The sequence below is a fragment of the Pleuronectes platessa genome, chromosome 4, assembly GCF_947347685.1.
Source record: "Pleuronectes platessa chromosome 4, fPlePla1.1, whole genome shotgun sequence".
Classification (NCBI taxonomy): Eukaryota; Metazoa; Chordata; class Actinopteri; order Pleuronectiformes; family Pleuronectidae; genus Pleuronectes; species Pleuronectes platessa.
Genome location: NC_070629.1, coordinates 28428360 through 28450052, shown reverse-complemented (window position 1 = coordinate 28450052; position 21693 = coordinate 28428360). Strand labels below are relative to the sequence as shown.

General features: G+C 44.8%; 1 protein-coding gene across 2 annotated transcripts; it reads right to left on the bottom strand.

Annotated features, from left to right (window-relative positions):
- Positions 1-702: 702 nt before the first annotated feature.
- Positions 703-21584, bottom strand: p2rx7 (purinergic receptor P2X, ligand-gated ion channel, 7). 2 transcript variants are annotated; one of them, XM_053421137.1, is made up of 13 exons: positions 20464-21584; positions 20011-20158; positions 19863-19934; positions 19680-19752; positions 18043-18139; positions 17855-17935; positions 17425-17560; positions 4157-4293; positions 3724-3814; positions 3195-3260; positions 2809-2913; positions 2611-2718; positions 703-1709 (listed from the first exon to the last, which is right to left on the bottom strand). In XM_053421137.1, exons 1-13 carry the CDS (start codon positions 20583-20585, stop codon positions 1227-1229), a joined length of 1719 nt encoding a protein of 572 aa, XP_053277112.1. In that variant the 5' UTR covers positions 20586-21584; the 3' UTR covers positions 703-1226. The 2 variants fall into 2 exon arrangements, with proteins under 2 accessions (XP_053277112.1, XP_053277113.1); XM_053421138.1 differs by having other exon boundaries at positions 703-1706.
- Positions 21585-21693: the final 109 nt, after the last annotated feature.

The window sequence follows — 21693 nt, the reverse complement described above, 5'->3', positions numbered from 1 at the left end:
TCGTCCACTCACACCTCACATGCGTTCGTGCACGGTCTGCAGGTAGAGTTAGAAATCACAGCAGGGATTGGAAACATCAACACTCACTGTTCTTAAAATACATTTCTGCATGGAGAACACAAGCTGATCTAATTTAAACCAACCGGCAAACCATCACTTAGCCACCGGTGGGTCCAGTTCGAACCACAGATACCAGTGAGGGCTCAGCGGGGGTGAGTAATGGAGGGGAACTGGGATGTCTGCTGCTTTAACAGGTCGTCAGCAGCTATTTCAGACCCGTGGTTGTTCAACAAAGAGCCCTTATTTTTGTCATATGGTCTATTTGTAAAAGAAAACAATGGTGGAGGACGTGAGCCAGAGTTTGGGAAAGTGAAAGGTTGAAAGCGCTCGTGAATGTCAAATCGTCCACCTGAAGAATGGCCCGGGGCGCTGGAGGCTAATATTACTCCAGCTGTTATCGTGCTGGATCTGACAGAGGAAGTGTTGGACTTGCAGTTTCCAAACTCTAAGGTCACACTTGGAAGAAACAATACTCGAATCATAAATCACATCATGTTTTGTTAGAATTTCACTATATATGGAAGATTTCACAGCATTTTGAGACAGTTAGCAACTTGACGGCACATGACCACAGTGTGCAACGCATGACGTGGTGGACATATTGTTGTTGTGTGTAATAATCAGACACATGTAAACAAGATCATGAGTGGAATATTCTATTAGCAACTCATGTAAACATCACAAATTAAAGAATCTCATTCAGAAGATGTTTTATAAGTGAATAGATTAGTTTGGATTTATGAGCTCTGCCCTTACTTCTGATCCAAGAATATATGAATTCCTTATATTTTCTTCATTGATATTATTAGTTTAGTGGTTTAGTTTTTGATTAAATGTATTTTTCTTTATTATAAGTAGCTCTGTTAGTTTCGATGCAGTTCAGGATGCACAGCTGAAAACTTGTAAGCATTTTTTTCTTTCCTGCAAATCAAATTTTAATAAATGACACGTTGAGAATAAGGTCAAAAGTCTGATTGATTGTGTCCATGTTAACGTGGGACTGAGCATAAAGACTGGAAACAGAGAGAAGCCTCGAGCCCAGGTTAGAAACCAACCTGTCAGTGGCTTAAAAGTTAGTATGTCAGTTGTTTAGTTTGTACAAAAGCTAAATTGTAAAACAGTAATTTTGCTGCTTAAACAGGGAAATAGGGAAAAGAAGATCCTTCCTACACGTTTGTCCTGGCAGGTGTGAAGCCGCTGTACCGTCCGTCCGGGCTCGGGTACGACTCCCGGACCCTCCGCACGCAGCAGGAGGGGATGGCAGGGTGGACGTCGGGGGGCGGCAGCCCAAATCTCCAGCTGATGTACTGTCCGTACGCGCAGTGACGCAGGGCCGAGGTGAGGCCTCCGTCCCCAGGTGGAGACAAGGGGTCCCTGTATAGCAGGACAGCCTCCAACAGGGGGCGATGGAGTACGAGCTGCTTGAACAGAGGGGAGGAGGTGATGCAGGCGCCGTCGTTCCTCCTGCAGCACAGCTCCTCCTGCGGGAGAGAGGAGGGAGCGCAGCAGCTACACCGACACCAGGCCGGACGGGGGGCTTTGGGCTTGGGGTCGGCTTCCTGGTCGGGGGGAGGACGAGCGTCGTGATTCATGTGGACATCCGGCTGTAACAGACAGAGGACGGCTCTCAGGTGTCCTGTGTCCTCCTGCTGGGACAAGAGGAAATCAGTCAAGCTGTGAAGAGGCACTTGAAGTGAAAAGATATTTCTATTTGGTTTCGGATCAAGTGACGATGCTTCAAAATAGAAAGTTTAGATTAATTTGAAGCTAAAGCCTTTCATTGAAATTCATTTCTCCTTATGTCTGTGGATCTGACTCTGTGGATCTTGTGGGTCTGACTCTGTGGATCTTGTGGATCTGACTCTGTGGATCTGACTCTGTGGATCTGACTCTGTGGATCTTGTGGATCTGACTCTGTGGATCTTATGGATCTGACTCTGTGGATCTGACTCTGTGGATCTGATGACTGTGGATCTGATGGATCTGACTCTGTGGATCTGATGGATCTGACTCTGTGGATCTGACTCTGTGGATCTGACTCTGTGGATTTGACTCTGTGGATCTTATGGATCTGACTCTGTGGATCGGACTCTGTGGATCGGACTCTGTGGATCGGACTCTGTGGATCGGACTCTGTGGATCGGACTCTGTGGATCGGACTCTGTGGATCGGACTCTGTGAATCTGACGGATCTGACTCTGTTGATCTGACGGATCTGACTCTGTTGATCTGACTCTGTGGATCTGATGGATCTGACTCTGTGGATCTGATGGATCTGACTCTGTGGATCTGACTCTGTGGATCTGACTCTGTGGATTTGACTCTGTGGATCTTATGGATCTGACTCTGTGGATCTGACTCTGTGGATCTGACTCTGTGGATTTGACTCTGTGGATCTTATGGATTTGACTCTGTGGATCTGACTCTGTGGATCTGACTCTGTGGATCTTATGGATCGGACTCTGTGGATCGGACTCTGTGGATCGGACTCTGTGGATCGGACTCTGTGGATCGGACTCTGTGGATCTTTCCTCTCTGCAGCAGTTTTACCTGACGTGGTAGAACGGACACCGGTTTGACGTCTTGTAAACTTTTCTTCAGGGATTTCCTCACCAGTCGAATGTTGTTCTCGTCCACGTGTGACACACACAGGACGCACTGCAACAGACGACACGCACAGTTCACAACTACAGGACGTGAACGACAATCACAATCCTCCCTCACATCGAACCCCCCCCCCCCCATCACCTTCTGTTGGTCCTGGACCGACTCCACTTTCCTCTGGGAGTAGTTGTGTCCGACCTCTGAAGAGTAACAGCTGGTTCCAATCAGCCAGTCCAGAAACACGGTGGTCTAGAGAAGAAGAAGACGCACGGAACGTCATAAAAGTGTCATCCATGTTTTCTCCTCTTAAATTAGGATTCTTCACATAGTATACACAGACAATATTCACTGTGAGTGTATTGTATCAAATAGCACCATCATCTATAACAGCTTTGCTCTCTCTGACTGAGGTTATGATGCTGAAATTCCTTCATTTTCTCCAGATAAAACCCTGACGGCTGCTGCTCGGTACAGACGGAGGACGAGAGCCATGAATGGACACTTCCTCCCGGCGCTGGGAGGTCACTCACCAGAGCGTAGTACGACAGCGTGGATCCGATGTAGACGATGAGCTGAATGAAGCTGAATCTTCCCGCCTGGAAAAGTTCACATCAAACTGTCGCTCGTTTGTTCAGAAAACAGGCGAAAGTTTGAGGAATGTACTCAAAGGGTCAGTCAGCCATTTTGTTCAACCCACAACAACACAAAAGACACAAACTACACGATTTCTAAAAGCCCTGTGTGGTCAAAATGAGAAATGTGAAATTTCAAAACATTATAATATAAATCTTTCAAGTATTTAATCAAAACTTGACTTTTCTAAAAATGTTCTGATGTTTTGCTCAAAAAGTTTCCAGTCAAATTGGTCAAATTAAAATATTTATGAGAAATTGTATAAATATCTATCCTTCAGTCAAATTTCAATATCCATCAACATTTGTATTTCATTTGATTGAATTGCTTCACACATTTCATTCATAATAACTTATTAACAAGTTTTAAGCACATTTTCCAAACGTGAATATTTTCCTGAAATAAAAAGAAAACCCCAGTTCCCACCTGTCCGAACACCATGACGTCAAACCTGATGCCGAACGCCTTGTAGAGCGTCCTCTCCTCCCCCCCGCTCACTGTGTTGTACTTAGCGAATCTGATCAGACGACAGATATGAGAATTAAACCCAAAGCTCGATTGGACTTTTAACATGAGGCAGGTTCAATGAGACAACATTTAAAGAGATTAGATGTAAAACAGACGGACAGAAGGCAAGTATGAAAATAAACAATTTACTATAAAAAGTCAGAAAACAGCAGGAAGTGTTGCTTGCGTTTGAAATCATGCAAATAAACAATGTAATTTAAATGTGGGCAAAAATAAATTTCCTATGTTTGGTGTCTTGGGTTCAACAATTCATTGAATAATAAAAGTGTGAGAAATAGGAAATGTGATCATTCGGAACATTTGACCCTTGACCTCCGTGGACCCTTCTGACCTGAAGTTGAGGCCGGGGGACAGCGTCTTGTTGCTCTCCTTCTCATCCAGGCGTTTGAAGGAGTACCTGGGCAGGCAGAGCCGCGTCAGCCAGTCCAGGTTACAGTCCCACTTGATCAGCATGCCGATGACGCCACCCTGTGGTCAACCGAGGTGATGCATCAACATGACTGGAGCGATTTTATAAAAACACTCGGTTCCACATTCAATGTTTTGCTCCCGAGTGTCGTTTTTATTCTTCTTCAAACTGAAGAAAGTTTGTTGTGGAGAAACTTCCTACTTTTGGTTTTCAGGCGTGTTTCACTTCCACTTTTCTCGATCTGTTGCTGGGGAGGACAACTCAAAACAAGAGTCATCAGGAGAAATCAAACCCCCGGAGTCAACGAGACTCAAAGGAGCAGATCATTTGGTGCCGTCACAGTTTCTTGAAGTCGTCTAATTTCTGACTACAGAAAACTACACCTTCAGCGAGGCCATTTAATAGAGCTGTGAAACACATGAGCTCACGAGTGGTCCTCACCTCTACGGCCATGTCAGAGAACTTCTCCCCCGCCTCTCGAACCATGTCTCCCAACCTGAAGATGGGACACAGCGAGTCGTTCACCCTCTGGCAGCTCCTCAGGTAGGCTTCGTTCATCTGCGGGAGGATGTTCCTCCTGAAGAATCAAATCAGTCAGAGGTGCTCTCACACTCAGTTACTGTTGTAGAAGTCAATTCTGTTAAACAAAGTTAAGTGATCTCGAAAAGAGAAAAGACAATAAAGGGATAAGATGATAAGACATGAAAGAGTCAATAAATCTGTCAATTATTGTCTTGATTATTGGACAGTCTCACCGGATGAAGTTGAACGCAGGGAATCTGATGTTGTTCTTGACGAGGACGGTGAAGTTCTCAGCTGCTGCCAGAAGAGCAGGTCTGCAGCACAGATGCATAATAATACAGAAATCAGAATTAGAATGGACAGCCCAGGCCCAAAGGTCGAGACAACATCCAGATCTGAAAACACCTTTACTGTAATTTACCTCGGAGCTCTGGTCTCGGTTTCTATCGGGCACCAGGCGGACACCTCGCAGGTTTTCTTCAACACGTCAAACTTCACACACGATCCTGTGTGAATGCCTGAAGACGAGGAGACACAAGGTGAAGCTCAGGGTAAAGTTCATCAGGAGAGAGCTGACGTTAGCGCTGATGCTAAAACTGAAGCTAAAGCTGCAGCAGCTCAGTGACAGATTCCTCTGGTTATAGTGGAAACAGTCAACTGGTCACAGGCAGGCAGAGAAATAATCTGTTTCTTCACTTTGTCTGTGTCGTCACTGCTGACAAATATTTTGCTCCTATGGTCGAGTTTTTAATAACTAACCTAGTGGAGAAGGGTCAGAGGCTGAAACGCCGCCAGACACTAAAAACTCATTGGGATTGACAGGATTTCTGGGTAATGAAGTTCTTAACAAGTCCCTGAGAACTTGGTTTCAAATCTTATACTTCTCTGTAACATTAAATATTCATGACAACAACAGGTTTTAATAGGATAATAACTTTCTGACTTTGGGAAAGCTCCTGTGGTAATTAGATAAATTACACCTTCTTTACTCGGTCTCTGGCTTCCAGCTTCAAGCTCAGAGCTTCTGACTGAAAACAAACAAAAGTAATTTCCTCAATTCATAATGAAACTGCAACAAACAGGAGGAACTGGTGCATCTGCTGGTGACAAATCTATCAGGTTTCAAATCAGATGTAAGCAGTTTCCTCCTTGTAGGTTTTGATGTTTTCATGGGCTTTGAGTAAAAAACATATCTATAATGTCATCGAACATACTCTTCAAAAATCAACAACGTGCATTTAAATCCATGTCACTGAATCATTAAATTAATTTAAATCAAAAAATGCTGTACCACGTCACACACACACTCAGAGAGATCAGTCCTCTAAACACGTTTGAAACAAGATCCATGAAACAGACCACAAGACAGACAGACAGACCAACAGACACACCAACATACAGACCAACAGACAGACAGACCAACAGACGGAGGTGAAGAAGTGGTTGTGGACGTTAGAAGACAAGTGGCTGTACCGTGGCTCTGTTGGTCCCAGGCTCCTCTCTCACAGTCTCGATCAGTCTTACACATCCGGCCGTTCCTGGGATCCTGGAACACAATCACTGCTGCTAGATAACAAACGTTTGACCACTTCTCATCTGAGATCAATAGTAAATTATGAGATTATTATAATGAACGAATAAAAACAAAGCACCTCTGGGCATTTCCCCTGCTTCTGATTCTTTGTCACGATAACATTTGTCACCACGAAGAAAGAGTTTTTGTTCTAAAAGGAGCAAAAGAGAGATTGAAGTTGTTTCCTTTGAGAAGAACCTTCAGAGCCCAGAGGACCCAGCTCTGACCTGAGAGGCTCCGCTGTAGTCCACCTCGTCCCAGACCACGTCCCCGACCCCGGGCAGGAGCATCTGGGCCACACCCTTCACCTTGGTGGTGACCGAGCTCACGACCGGGTCAAACTCCTGGTACTTCCTGTTCCACAGCATCATGACACTGACAACACAAAACATCAATGCAAACATGACAAAAACAGACATGCACAGTTTTAGTCTCGTCTCTGCAGGGTTTGTCTCATCTTTTATTCTGTTTTAATGCTTCAATTAAAGTGTCCTAACTATTAAACAATTTGTTTGGACAGTCTTTGAAGTTCATTGTCAGGACCATGAAATCATATGAAGTATCTTAGATGTGTTCACATGTGGAGAAACTGTCAAATGTTAACAGGACATGAGACAGAGGAACAGCTGAGGAGGAAGAAGATGGAGATGGAGACAAGATAAAACTTTATTGAAAACTTTATTTCCCCCACACCGGGGAAATTCAGTGAATGAAGATGAAGATGAAGATGAAGAGCGCAGCAGCAGCACAAACGGTCGCTCATTGTAAATCCACTCACCAGATCACCAGCAGAATAGCTCCGTTCAGGCTCCACTTCAGAGACCCGAGCCGGACGCTCTGGATCCGGACCAGCTTGCTGGTTTCATACTGACACAGACCGAGAACACGGCAGCACGGCATGGTGCCGAGGAGGAGGAGGAGGAGGAAGAGGAGGAGGTGAAGCGGTCGGGATCGGGGTATTTCCTGCTGCAGGAGATGAAGCCCCTGCAGCTGCAGCTGAGTGGATCAGTCTATCTCCTGGAGGAGGAGGAATCTGTGACTCATTCCTTGCCTCCTCTTCCTGTGTAAACGGTCACATGTCCAGACTCTGACTCCTGCAGCTGCTGCAGCGGCTCCAGAAAGCAGAGTTATCAAAACAGCTGCAGTGCAAGTCCCCAGAATTATACTGAAATATGAATATACTACGACTATCAACCAAATGCACTGAAAGTATTAAAAGTCAAAGTCTTTATTCTGCAGAAGCATGTCCCTTGTTGTTTTATTTTATTATAAATGTAATTAATTCTGAGCATTTTACAGTTGTAGCTGGATTTCAACTTGAGTTATTATGATTGAATTTATCATACAAAAAGCTATTAATTCATTCATAAACGAATGTGAAATTACAGAACCAAATTCAAACTGTGACAGAGACATCACTGACTCAAACCATATCTACATCCGAGGGCCATACATAATCAGCTTCTTTAATTTGCACAAAACAAACTGAGAGCAGCCAATTCTCCCCATGTTATAGAAAAAATATCATTCAGGGCTAAACTGCATGATCTTATTAGCAAATAACACATGAATCAAACATGTTTTCAGTTTTGTTTTTCCTGCCTGTCCTCCAGATAAAGAGCTTTTTGTTTGAGTGGGGACTAATGTGGAGCGGGGGGGGGGCATAGAAACTGCAGAAAACAGCAACAGTCTGTGAGTCACTGACAACATCCCCTCAAAACACATCAACTTTTTCTATGATTTAAATCTGGGTTCTGTCGCTGCCTGTTCCTTTATCCTAAATATGAGGAGAGCCGATCTCGGTTTGGTTCAATCAAGTATTTATTAGAAGCAATGAAAAGGTATGAAAAGTTCACAGCAAAACATCCAACACTCTACCCAGGATTACAACACTCAGGTTTTTCCTCGTCTTCCACTCAGGTTAGTGAAGTTAATGCACACGTGTGTCCATCAGCACAGCCCTGCATGGACACCGTCCTGGCAGGAGTGAAGCCGCTGTACCGTCCGTCCGGGCTCGGGTTCGACTCCCGGACCCTTGGCACGCAGCAGGAGGGGATCGCAGGGTGGACGTCGGGAGGTGGGAGCCCAAATCTCCAGCTGATGTAGTGTCCGTACGCGCAATGACGCAGGGCCGAGGTGAGGTGGAGACAAGGGGTCCCCAGGTGGAGACAAGGGGTCCCTGTATAGCAGGACAGCCTCCAACAGGGGGCGATGGAGCACCAGCTGCTTGAACAGAGGGGAGGAGGTGATGCAGGCGCCGTCGCTCCGCCTGCAGCACAGCTCCTCCTGCGGGAGAGAGGAGGGAGCGCAGCAGTTACACCGACACCAGGCCGGACGGGGGGCTTTGGGCTTGGGGTCGGCTTCCTGGACGGGGGGAGGAGGAGCGTCGTGATTAATGTGGACATCCGGCTGTAACAGACAGAGGACGGCTCTCAGGTGTCCTGTGTCCTCCTGCTGGGACAAGAGGAAATCAGTCAAGCTGTGAAGAGGCACTTGAAATGAAAAGATATTCCTATCTGGTTTTGGACCAAGTGACGATCACCTTCTGTTGGTCCTGGACCGTCTCCACTCTCCTCTTGGAGTATTTCGACCACTGTAGAGTAATATTTGGTTCGAATCAGCAAGTCGAGAAACACGGTGGTCTGGAGAAGAAGACGCATGGAACGTTATAAAAGTGTCATCCATGTTTTCCCTCTTAAATTAGGATTCTCCATATATTATACACAGACAATATTCACTGTGAGTGTATTTTATCCAAGAGCACCATCATCTATAACAGCTATGCTCTCTCTGACCATGTAACGGTTGGTAAGATATCGTACTAAAAGTTTGTCAAATTTTTTTGTGAAAAAAAAAGTACGTAGATTGTGTAAAATCGCTAAATGTTCGCACGAAATGCTCCAAACAACAAGTGCGCCTGCGTTGATCTCCGCAGCACTCTGTTCAAGTAAGATGGCGGATATTGCTGTATTGTATGGTTTTGCATTGGGCTATAGTTGTGGAGTTCAAGACCTGAGCTGACATGTTGAGAGAACGTTCAAGTAAATCGGATCAATAACAATCAACATAAACTGGGGTTACAGCTGAAGAGGGAAGATGACAAAGTAATGCAGAATATTTCAAAAATTATAATCATACAATATCACACAAACAATTGAGGCCTACTTAAGTTTAACCCTATAATCACCAGCAGCAAATCCCACCTACGGCTAGTGTTTCCTAAGAAGTTGTTTCTCAACCAGCGAACGTGGGAAAGTTGACTGTTATTGCAATTAATTGTTTTGGCTATTATGCCATTTTATTTTTCAAAGTATTTTTTTTTTTAATCTTTTGTTTTATTAAATATTTTCATTATTAATTCTGCTCTTTTTGGCCTTCTTTTTGGGTAAATAAAAATTCTCATCGTACAAACTACATCTCCAAGACCTACTGAGAGTTTTTCTACCTAGCTCAACCGCTCTTCTACATCTACCTTTAACACGCATGCACAGGAGAAAACTACCGGCAGTTTCTAGCCCCAAACCGGTTTCAAGGTTCCCCTCATCACCTGAACATTATTTTAGACATAGTTTTCAAATTTTCAGATATTTTTCACGATATTAAAGAGTAATCTGGAAATTTGTTGAAATATCGAAGCGAATTTCGCGGACCACATGCAATGCCGTTGTGGACCACCAGGGGGCCGCGGACCCCTGGTTGAAAACCCCTGCTGTAAGCCATCAAAACTGACTCAGGTGCAAGGTTCAAAGGTCATCCCTGAGTGGCAGGAGACATCCACAATTTTTCCACCGACATAATGTTACTCCCCAAGTGAAGACCTTTAAGATGATGTCTTTGCTTTTGTCCTACGACAAAGTTTACATTTCATCTTGCTCCAAGCACAGGCTCTCTGGGGTCTACTTTCTCAGACCCCATTGATCTGTTTTAAGTGGTATTTAATGGCCAGATATGGTAAGAAAATATGTATGTTTGCTTTATACTGTCGTGTATTCGTTAGAGTAAAACATGTTGGTATATGCTTAAAACACATAATGACAGGTTAACATTTATGATGTCTATCCTCTGGACACTCAGACATTCTCAGAGAGTCCTCCAGATGTTTATCTTATTTGCACTCTACCTTTTGGGATGGCCTTTGACCTAGGGAGTTGTCTTGACCAGCTGGTGGATGGAATGTTTTTCACCAGTGTGTTATCATGTTCGGACACAAAAACATGCCCTTATTTAGTCAAACATCCCATAAGGGGACGTCATTTACCTGAAGTCAAGGGAGGAACCAATGTCCCTATATAACTGTGTGTAAGACCCCTGCAAGTCAGATTTTTCACCATTTGGCTGTGTGATGTCTCCGGGTATACCATGGTGCCCGTCCTGACCTGTGAAACTTCTGTGTAATAAACTTTGTTATACTGAAGGTACTAGGTCCTCGGAGTCCTTTCTTCATCATCAACAACTTCTACAACATCATCGACCTCTCGGCTACATAGAATATACGATAATACAAAATCATTAGAGACACATTTGTTCATTAACAACCCAATTTCTCACACCCCAGCCTCAGACTGTTTGCCCTCCTCCCCTCTTGGAGGCGCTACAGGGTCCTCCTTTCCCAGACCAGCAGATTCAGGAACAGCTTATTCCTGCGGCTCTGACTCAGCTGAATCACCGTGGTGCAGACTTTATATGCATTTTTCATATTAGGGTTAGGGTTAGATGAATGTCGCCATGTTTTTACGAAGAGAGAGATGCACATAGGTCACATGGCCCCAGCCTCCTGACTAACAATTAAGTGTAATTCATACGAATTCTAGTGCATTACTTTTAGTAGTATTTCCTACGAAATTTTGATGAGACCAGCCTGCTCTGACTGATTCAAGATTCAAGATTCAAGATTTTATTGTCAAATGCACAACAATAACATTAAGCAGTCGCTGGCAGTGAAATGCTTGAGTCTCAGACTCTCTTCTAACAATGCTCAGGTAATTACAACCTGTACAATTAAATAAAATAGAAATAGTATAAAATAGAATAAAATTGAGTAAAATAGAATATCAATAGAATAAAATAGAATATATATAGAGGTTATGATGCTGAAATTCATTCATTTTCTCCAGATAAAACCCTGACTGCTGCTGTTAGGTGCAAACGGAGGACGAGAGCCATGAATGGAAACTTCCTCCTGGCACTGGGAGGTCACTCACCACAGTGAAGTACGACAGCGTGGATCCGATGTAGACGATGAGCTGAATGAAGCTGAATCTTCCCGCCTGGAAAAGTTCACATCAAACTGTCGCTCGTTTGTTCAGAAAACAGGCGAAAGTTTGAGGAATGTAGTCAAAGGGTCAGTCAGTCATTTTTCTCAACCCACAACAACACAAAAGACACAAACTACACGATTTCTCAAAGCCTTGTGTGGTCAAAATGAAAAAATATTATCATTTAAATCTTTCAAGTATTTAATCAAAACTTGATTTCTCATAAAAAAAGAATCTTATACTTTGCTTAAAAAATCTAGTAAAATGCATCAAACAAAATAACTACGAGAAATTGTATAAATATCTATCCGTCATTCAAATTTCAATATCCATCGACATTATTATTTTCATTTTATTAAATCGCTTCACACATTTCCTTAATAATAACTTATTAACAAGTTTTAAGCACATTTTCCAAACTTGAATATTTTCCTGAAATAAAGAAAACCCCAGTTCCCACCTGTCCGAACACCATGACGTCAAACCTGATGCCGAACGCCTTGTAGAGCGTCCTCTCCTCCACTCCGTTCACTGTGTTGTACTTAGCGAATCTGATCAGACGACAGATATGAGAAATAAACCCAGAAGCTTGATTGGACTTTTAACATGACGCAGGTTCATTCACACAACATTTAAACAGATTAGATGTTAAACAGACGGACAGAAGGCAAGATGTAAAAGAAACAATTCAAGCGCTACTTGTGTTTGAAATCATGCAAATAAACAATGGAAGGTAAATGTGGGCAAAAATAACTTGAAGTTTAGGCCGTGGTGCAGCGTCTTGTTGTTCTCCCTTTCATCCAGGCGTCTGAAGGAGTATTTGGGCAGGCAGTGCCGCTTCTGCCAGTCCAGATCACAGTCCCACTTGATCTGCATGCCAATGATGCCACCCTGTGGTCAACAGAGGAGATGCACCAACATGACTGGAGCAAGGTTATAAAAACACTCGGTTAGACATTAAATGTTTTGCTCCCGAGTGTCGTTTTTATTCCTCATCAGATCAAAGATGAGATTATCTCTCATCTCATCTTTGATCTGGTTCTGTTGAACTGACGACACTGCTTCTTCTCTTTCCTCCACACAAACTGAAGAAAGTTTGTTGTGGATGTTTGGGCCGAGTGCAGACATTGGGGCCGAATTGTAAACAAAGGGTCGTAAAAAGGGCCTTCAGGACATTCCTAAACCAGACTAAGAGTTGCCTCTCTCCTCCGGGCAGATGCTGCCTCGGGTCCTCCAGGAATCACACTGAAACTCGAGACGGGGTCAGACGCGGCGAAACGAGCTGTCACTCGTTTCGCCGGTTCCTTTGTTTACTGTGTATCCTGTATGAAAGTGCCTCGCGCCGCGACGAACCGTTCCCGGCCGCACTATTATCGTCCGAATAGGTTTGCCGAGACTTTACCGATCAAAAGATCGATACACAACGCCAATTCGGGTACTGAGTTGTAAAGTCACTTTAAAATTGTCTGGCGTGCTTTTGAGAGCTTTTCTGATCCCTTCTGGCATGTTTATCTCTCTCTCTCTCTTCCATCTTAAACCTGCTTTCACAGTTTTCACGTTACATAGAAAAATCTAGACTTAGAGAGCCTGAACGCATTGTGACACCATTTGGCGATAAAACCACAAGATAAGAATCTCTTTGTTTGAAAATTCCTTTGTGTACCGACTTCAGCCTCATAACGTCGCGAACGTAAACCTCCATTTTGAATTACGTGAGCGTAACATCATCTTGAATCCGGCCCGACTACGTCACCACGTGACCGCGTCATTACGCCATTGCCACTCCCCCTCTATCTTTCACACACACAAACACACATAGGGAAGAAGACGACAGCCTTCACGCGGCCTTCCCTGTGAGTAACAAGAGATGGTGCAAGACCAACTTGTGAAACGAATGTCGCCAACCAAACAAAGAGCTGGCAGGCCAAGGAACGGAGAAGCGCCCCACTCAGGACACACGGTCATCCCAACCGTCGAAAACCGTGGTCTTCCAGTGCTCCAACTCAACGTCGAGGGCCTCACCACCGCCAAACTCGAAATCGTACGTCACCTGGCTGATTCCAATGGGGCAGCGGCTGTACTCCTGCAGGAGACACACTGCACTAACAATAACATCCTCAAGATGCCAGGTTTCCATCTCGCTGGGTCCATTCACAGCAAGCAGCACGGAGTGGCAACCTTCGTGAGGACTGAACTAACCTGGTCAGCCACTAGCCAATCCCCACCAGGCTCCAACATCGAGTGGCTGGTTACTAAAATCCAGGAAACTTCAGTCATCAACGTATATAAGCCCCCACCATCAGAGCTGTCTGCTACGTCACTCCCGCCCATAACTGCCCCCGCCATCTACGCAGGTGACTTCAACTGTCAACACACAGACTGGGGTTACAACTACACAACATCAAACGGAGTGGCGCTGAGTGAATGGGCCTCCAACACCGATGCTCTGCTACTGTACGACCCCAAGGAGCCGCCAAGCTTCTTCTCTGCACGCTGGAACACCTCTACCAACTCGGACCTGGCCTTCGCTGTGTGCCGGAGCAATGACCCGAAACCGGAGAGACGCGTCCTAGACAGGTTTCCCCGCTCACACCACCGACCGTCCATCATTAAAGTCCCATCACTGGTGCAACCGGTACCAGGGAAACCTGTCAAAAGATGGAACTTTCGAAAGGCCAACTGGGAGTCATTTGCTCAGGAGACAGAAAGAAGGATTGCTAGTCTGCCAGAACCTGATGCAGCCAACGTGGACACCGCCTATGAAGCCTACTGTAAGGTCCTCCTAGGAGCGGCAAAAAAGACCATCCCACGCGGCTACAACAGGAACTACATCCCTGGCTGGGACGAGGAGTGCAGCCGCCTCCTGAGCACCCACCAGAGGGCTATCTCCAGGGAAGATGTGGATGCGACTGCAGAAGCACTGCTTCAGAGACTGGACACCACACGCAGAGACAGATGGACTGATGTTGTTGAGTCAATTGACTTTACCCACTCTAGTCGGAAGGCGTGGCAAACCATCAACCGGCTAACAGGCAGATGCACAAAGCCCCCAAGCTGCCCAGTCACAGCAGATGCCATCGCGTCCGAGCTCCTGAAAAACGGTCGCTTCCCAGACGCAGACAAAGATGTTGCCCGCCTGATAACGCAGGAGGTGACTTCCCTCTCCAGGGTGGCCAGTGCGGATTCCAACCTCTCAGGAGAATTCACAGCAGACGAACTCAGTAAGGCCATGAGCAAGCTCAAGCCAGGCTAAGCTCCAGGACGTGACAACATCCACCCAGAGTTTGTTATGCACCAGAGCACAATAACATCCAGCTGGCTCTGTGCATTCTTCTCATCCTGCTACCAGAGATGCAAGCTGCCCAAGATCTGGCGCGTGCTTCTGTAATCGCCCTGCCAAAGCCAAACAAACCTGCGGAAGACCCCAAGGCATACCGACCCATATCGCTGCTCTGTGTTCCATTTAAAATCCTGGAAAGAATGATCCACTGCCGCATTGAGCCAGTGATTGACCCACAGCTTCCACAGGAACAGGCCGGTTTCCGTCGCGGTAGGTCCACAGTGGACCAGGTTACACTTCTGTCTCAAGACATCGAGGACAGCTTCCAGGATAATGAGAAAGCTGGGGTAGTGTACCTGGACTTGACCGCCGCGTACGATACCGTCTGGCACCGCGGACTTCACCTGAAGCTGCTGAGGACAATAACCGATCGACATATGGTGAAATTCATCATGGAGACGTTGTCTAACCGCAGTTTTGTCCTACAGACCAGCGATGGCCAGCGCAGTAGGCTAAGAAGACTACGGAACGGTGTCCCACAGGGCTCGGTCCTTTCTCCGATGCTGTTTAATATTTACATCTATGATCTACCAGACACAGCATCCAGAAAGTACGGCTACGCAGACGATCTCGCAATCATGCTGAGAAGACCCACATGGAAGGCAATGGAAGACGGTCTCAACCAAGACTTGGTCGTCCTAGTAGCTCACCTACGAAAGTGGCGCCTGCAACTCAGCACCGGCAAGACTGTTACAGCAGCATACCATCTCTGCAACAGAGACGCCAAGAGGGCACTGGAGGTATACACCGACCACAAGCGCCTGGAGTCCCAGCAAGCGCCTAAATACCTTGGTGTGTGTCTGGACCGGACACTGACCTTCAAACAACATCTCGAAGATGTCCGGGCAAAGACAATATCAAGGGTCGCACTGATCCGTCGCCTCACTGGCACAACCTGGGGAGCCACTGCCAAGACACTACGGGTATCCACCCAAGCCCTGGTCTTTTCAGCAGCGGAGTACTGTGCCCCAGTATGGAGCAGAAGTCCACACACAAAAATGGTGGATGTGGCTATCAACAACGCCCTCCGGATCATCACTGGATGCCTGAAGCCTACCCCAATCGTCCTGCTGCCAGTCCTAGCAGGAATCGCACCGGCTGGCCTACGACGAGAGGCTGCCACTCTCGTCCTGGCAAGGAAAGCACGGAAGCATGACTGGCACATCCTCCATGACACCACAGAGACAGCAGCTCCTCTGAGCAGACTCAAGTACCGCCACCCTTACAACAAGGCGGCACAAGAGTTGCTCCGGTCCACCACTGAGGACCTGTCCAAAGATGGATGGCTGGCGGCAGCCTGGAAACAGGAGTGGGAGAGGGCTGGGCCAACCCAAATCCACCACTACATCTTGGATCCAGGAGATGGAGCCACAGGAGACCTTCTTCCACGCCGGCAATGGACTCTGCTGAACCGTCTGCGTACTGGGGTCGGTCGGTTCAAATCTTCAATGAAGAAGTGGGGCCTGGCAGACAGCGCTGCATGCGAGTGTGGTGCCCCTGAACAGACTGTCGAACATATTATGACCACCTGCCCCCTACACAGACCACCCTCGGAAGCCGGCCTCTTTGACGTGGGACCAGAGACAAGGGCATGGCTACAAGACACTGAGTTGGACCTTTGATGTTACACGAGAGAGACAAACACACACATAGATAAATACCCTCAGTATTACGTGTGTTCTAAATTGTGATAAGTGCTGCTGCTGTTGTTATCTTTGAAATATTGGAGTTTGTTAAATGAAGAATCATTGAATAACATTAACTTTATTTCCCTTTTTAATAAATCCTTTTGTAATTAAAGTATCTGTATCTTGTGATTATTTGTGCATATGTATGTGAATACAGCTGGAATACTATAGCCTGTGCTCGAACTTAAAACCCTTCTTGGTTTATTATATAATCATTAATATTCAATAATATTGAGATTATTAATTTAACTTTTATAAACTGAGACTGATCTTTACAGGTTGACTTGTTGGTCCCTGTAACCAGGGTGGTGCCCCGCGACAATAAGTAATAATTACAGATTGTATTATCTTAATTGATAATTTTATTGTTTTCATTAATTATTTAACTATTCTTAATTGATAACGTATCATTTCTAATTAATTATTTTACTATTCTTAATTGATAACTTTACCATTTTTGAATTATTTTTAATAAATATATATATTTTTTTTTAATAGTCATATTTCATGATTATTAATAAATAGCCAACGTCAAGTCTACTATCATTGCACAACATGGAGAAACTTCCTACTTTTGGTTTTCAGGCGTGTTTCACTTCCACTTTACTCGATCTGTTGCTGGTGACGACAACTCAAAACAAGAGTCATCAGGAGAAATCAAACCCCCGGAGTCAACGGGACTCAAAGGAGCAGATCATTTGGTGCCCTCACAGTTTCTCGAAGTCGTCTAATTTCCGACTACAGAAAACTACACCTTCAGCGAGGCCATTTAATAGAGCTGTGAGACACATGAGCTCATGAGTGGTCCTCACCTCTACGGCCAAGTCAGAGAACTTCTCCCCCGCCTCTCGAACCATGTCTCCCAACCTGAAGATGGGACACAGCGAGTCGTTCTCCCTCTGGCAGCTCCTCAGGTAGGCGTGGTTCATCTGCGGGAGGATGTTCCTCCTGAAGAATCGAATCAGTCAGAGGTGCTCTCACACTCAGTTACTGTTATAGAAGTCAATTCTACCGGATATTGTGACTGTACATGACAAATACAAACAGTAAATATCACAAAAAGAAAACCCATAGGACTACTGTCATTCATCTTTTGTTTATTGCAGCTTATTCTATTAAAATCAATGTAAAAAACAAAAAAGTGATCTCAAAAAGAGAAAAGACAATATAAGGATAAGATGATAAGACGTGATAGAGTCAATGAATCTGTCAATTTTTGTCTTGATTACTGGACAGTCTCACCGGATGAAGTTGAACGCAGGGAATCTGATGTTGTTCTTGACCATGACGGTGAAGTTCTCAGCTGCTGCCAGAAGAGCAGGTCTGCAGCACAGATGCATAGTAATACAGAAATCAGAATTAGAATGGACAGCCCAGGCCCAAAGGTCGGGACAACATCCAGATCTGAAAACACCTTTACTGTAATTTACTTAGGAGCTCTGGTCTCGGTTTCTATCGGGCACCAGGCGGACACCTCGCAGGTTTTCTTCAACACGTCAAACTTCACACACAATCCCGTATTAATCCCTGGAGACGAGGAGACACGTGAAGCTCAGGGTTAAGTCTGAGGTGCATCTGGAGAGAGCTGACGTTAGCGCTGATGCTAAAACTGAAGCTAAAGCTGCAACACCTGTTGGGATTTTAAATATTAGCTTCTCTGTGTATGTGTCTGTGAAGATGGCATTGGAACTGAAACTCAGTAAGATAGGATGGTGGGAGCGGGAGCAGTTTGGGTTAGATATAAGGACTTCACACAAATGATTTATAAATAACCTTTTCTGCGTAGTGTTAATCTTGAAATTAGAATGTGTGTGCGTCACATTGTTGTTTCGTTGATTTGGTTTAGTTGTTTCGAATGTTTATACAAACAGAACAAACAGCCGATAAAGCAGGAACACAATATTCTTTACTCCAATGAAATACAACTTTGAGGCATCAGCTGTGTCAAGGCTGGTCAAGAAATGAACTGTTTGCCTTGCAACTAACAGAGGAAGAGTGAGATCGGGAGTGGCTCTTGTCACTCCCAATCAAAGAGGCGTGGGACTATGCCTGCGCACTATCGAGGAAGAACCAAGGAAGACTTCCCCTCGTTATTGACCAATCCTGTTCTACCTACTGTTAGAAGATATAACAGACTGTTTGGGGCCTCTCGCGCCTTGCGCCTCGTGACTCGTGACTTGTAACTGTCAGGTGCTGCTAGAGTGCCGGGCAGTGTGTTGGGTGCCCATTGTTCTGCTGGACTTTTCAAACCTTTTCATTGCTTGAATTAGACCAAACCGGCTCTTCTCATATTTAGGATAAACGAACACACAACGACACACCTCAGTGATAAATTCCTCTGGTTCTTGTGGAAACAGTCAACTGGTCACCAGCAGGCTGACAAATAATCCATTTCTTCACTTTGTCTGTGTCGTCACTAATGACAATTGCCACCGGACACTAAAAACTAATTAGGATTGACAGGATTTCTGGGTATGATGTTCTTAAAAAGTCCCTGAGAACTTGGTTTCAAGTCTTAAATTTCTCTGTAACATTAACTATTCATGACAACAACAGGTTTTAATAGGATCATAATGTTCTGACTTTGAAAAAAAAAAGCTTGTGTGGTTATTAGATGCATTACACCTTCTCTACTCGGTCTCTAGCTTCCAGCTTCAAGCCCAGAGCTTCCGACTAAAAACAAACAAAAGTAATTTCCTCAATTCATAAAGAAACTGAAGCAAACAGGAGGAACTGGTGCATCTGTTGGGGAAGTAGTTTGCCCATTGTAGGTTTTGGTCTTTTCATGGGCTTTGAGTAAACATATCTATAATGTCATCAAACATACATGCATTTAAATCCATATCACTGAATCATTAAATTCATTTAAATCAAATGATGCTGCACCACGTCACACACACACACTCAGAGAGATCAGTCCTCTAAACACGTTTGAAACAAGATCCATGAAACAGACAAACAGACAAACAGACAAACAGACAGACCAACAGACAGACCAACAGACAGACAGACCAACAGACGGAGGTGAGGACGTGGTTGTGGAGGTTTAGAAGACAAGTGGCTGTACCGTGGCTATGTTTGTCCGAGGCTCCTTTCTCACAGTCTTCATTAGCGGTACACGTCGTTTCGTTTCTGAGAACCTGGAACACAATCACTGCTGTAAGATAACAAACGTTTGACAACTTCCCATCTGAGCCTACCGAATAGTAAATGATGAGAATATTATTATGAAGAACAAAAAGCAAAGCACCTCTGGGCATTTCCCCTGCTTCTGATTCTTTGTCACGATAACATTTGTCACCACGAAGAAAGAGTTTTTGTTCTAAAAGGAGCAAAAGAGAGATTGAAGTTGTTTCCTTTGAGAAGAACCTTCAGAGCCCAGAGGACCCAGCTCTGACCTGAGAGGCTCTGCTGTAGTCCACCTCGTCCCAGACCACGTCCCCCACCCCGGGCAGGAGCATCTGGGCCACACCCTTCACCTTGGTGGTGACCGAGCTCACGACCGGGTCAAACTCCTGGTACTCCTTTTTCAACACCATCATGACGCTGCCAACACAAAACAATAATGCAACGATGACAAAAACACACTTTGGAGTTCATTGTCAGGACCATGAAATAATATGAAGTATCTTAGATGTGTTCACATGTGGAGAAACTGTCAAATGTTAACAGGACATGAGACAGAGGAACAGCTGAGGAGGAAGAAGATGAAGATGGAGATAAGATAAAACTTTATTGAAAACTGTATTCCCCACACACCAGGGAAATTCAGTGAATGAATATGAATATGAATATGAAGATGAAGAGCGCAGCAGCAGCACAAACGATCGCTCCTTGGTAAATCCACTCACCAGATCACCACTAGAACTGCTACTTTCAGGATCCACTTCAGAGACCCGAACCGGACGCTCTGGATCCGGACCAGCTTGTTTGTTTCATACTGTGACAGACAAGAATCACGGCAGCCCGGCATGGTGCCGAGGAGGAGGAGAAGGAGGAGGACAAAGAGAAGGAGGTGAAGCAGTCAGGATAAGGGTTTGTCCTGCAGGAGGAGGTGAAGCAGCTGTGTGGATCAGGGTAGTTCCTGTTGCAGGAGATGAAGCCCCTGCAGCTGCAGCTGAGTGGATCAGTATATAATACCTGGAGGAGGAATCTGTAACTCATTCCTTGCCTCCTCTTCCTGTGTAAACGGTCACATGTCCAGTCTCTGACTCCTGTGGCTGCTGCAACCTCAGGCTCCACAAAACAGTGTCAGCAAAACAGCTGCAGTGCAAATCCAGAGAATTATACTGAAATATAAATATACTATGACTATCAACCAAATACAGTGAAAGTATTTAAAGTCAAAGTCTTTGTTCTGCAGAAACATGTCCCTTGTGGTTTTATTTTATTATAAATGTAATTAATACTGAGCATTTTAGAGTTGGAGCTGGATTTCAACTTGAGTTATTATGACTGAATTTATCATACAAAAAACTATTAATTCAGTCATAAACGAGTGTGAACTTACAGAACCAAATTCAAACTGTGACAGAGGCCTCACTGTCTCAAACCATATCTACATCCGAGGGGCCGGACCCTCCACACAACAGATCTGAGCGGCCCAGAGAAGTCAAGATATCCTAATTGTCTTTTTAATTTGTTTTTAAGTTTAATAGGTCAGGAATATGTTTGAGCTGGAACATGTGTTTTGGGAAACTCTAATAAGTATTTTAATTTGTGAGACATAGAAACTGGAGAAAGCAGCGGCAGTCTGTGAGTCACTGACAACGTTCACTCAAACACCCTCTTCTGTGATTTAAATCTTGGTTCCTAGGAAAGTATTAGAAGCAGGAAGTGTTTTAAATACAGCTGTGGTTCCCAAACTAAGGGTCACGACCCCTGGATGGATCACGTCATGATTTTATAACTAATATAAATTTTGGAAAATTGGAAATTACAACTTTTACCCACAACTGTTAAAAAATATATATACAAAATAAAAGCATGCAATGTCATAATTTATCTGTTTTGTCCCCTGAGGTGATTATGGCGAGGGACATGTGATCGGTGAAATCATCATCACTTTCAGCAGGTCAGTT

Bases quoted from the DNA above. Each gene is read 5' to 3' on its own strand.
- p2rx7 (XM_053421137.1), bottom strand. From the start codon at position 20,585: ATGCCGGGCTGCCGTGATTCTTGTCTGTCACAGTATGAAACAAACAAG. The intron at 19,935-20,010 runs GTCAGAGCTGGG...TGCTCCTTTTAG, and splicing joins ACTACAGCAGAGCCTCTCAG to AACAAAAACTCTTTCTTCGT. The intron at 3,261-3,723 runs GTGGGAACTGGG...GAACTTTTCCAG, and splicing joins ACGTCATGGTGTTCGGACAG to GCGGGAAGATTCAGCTTCAT.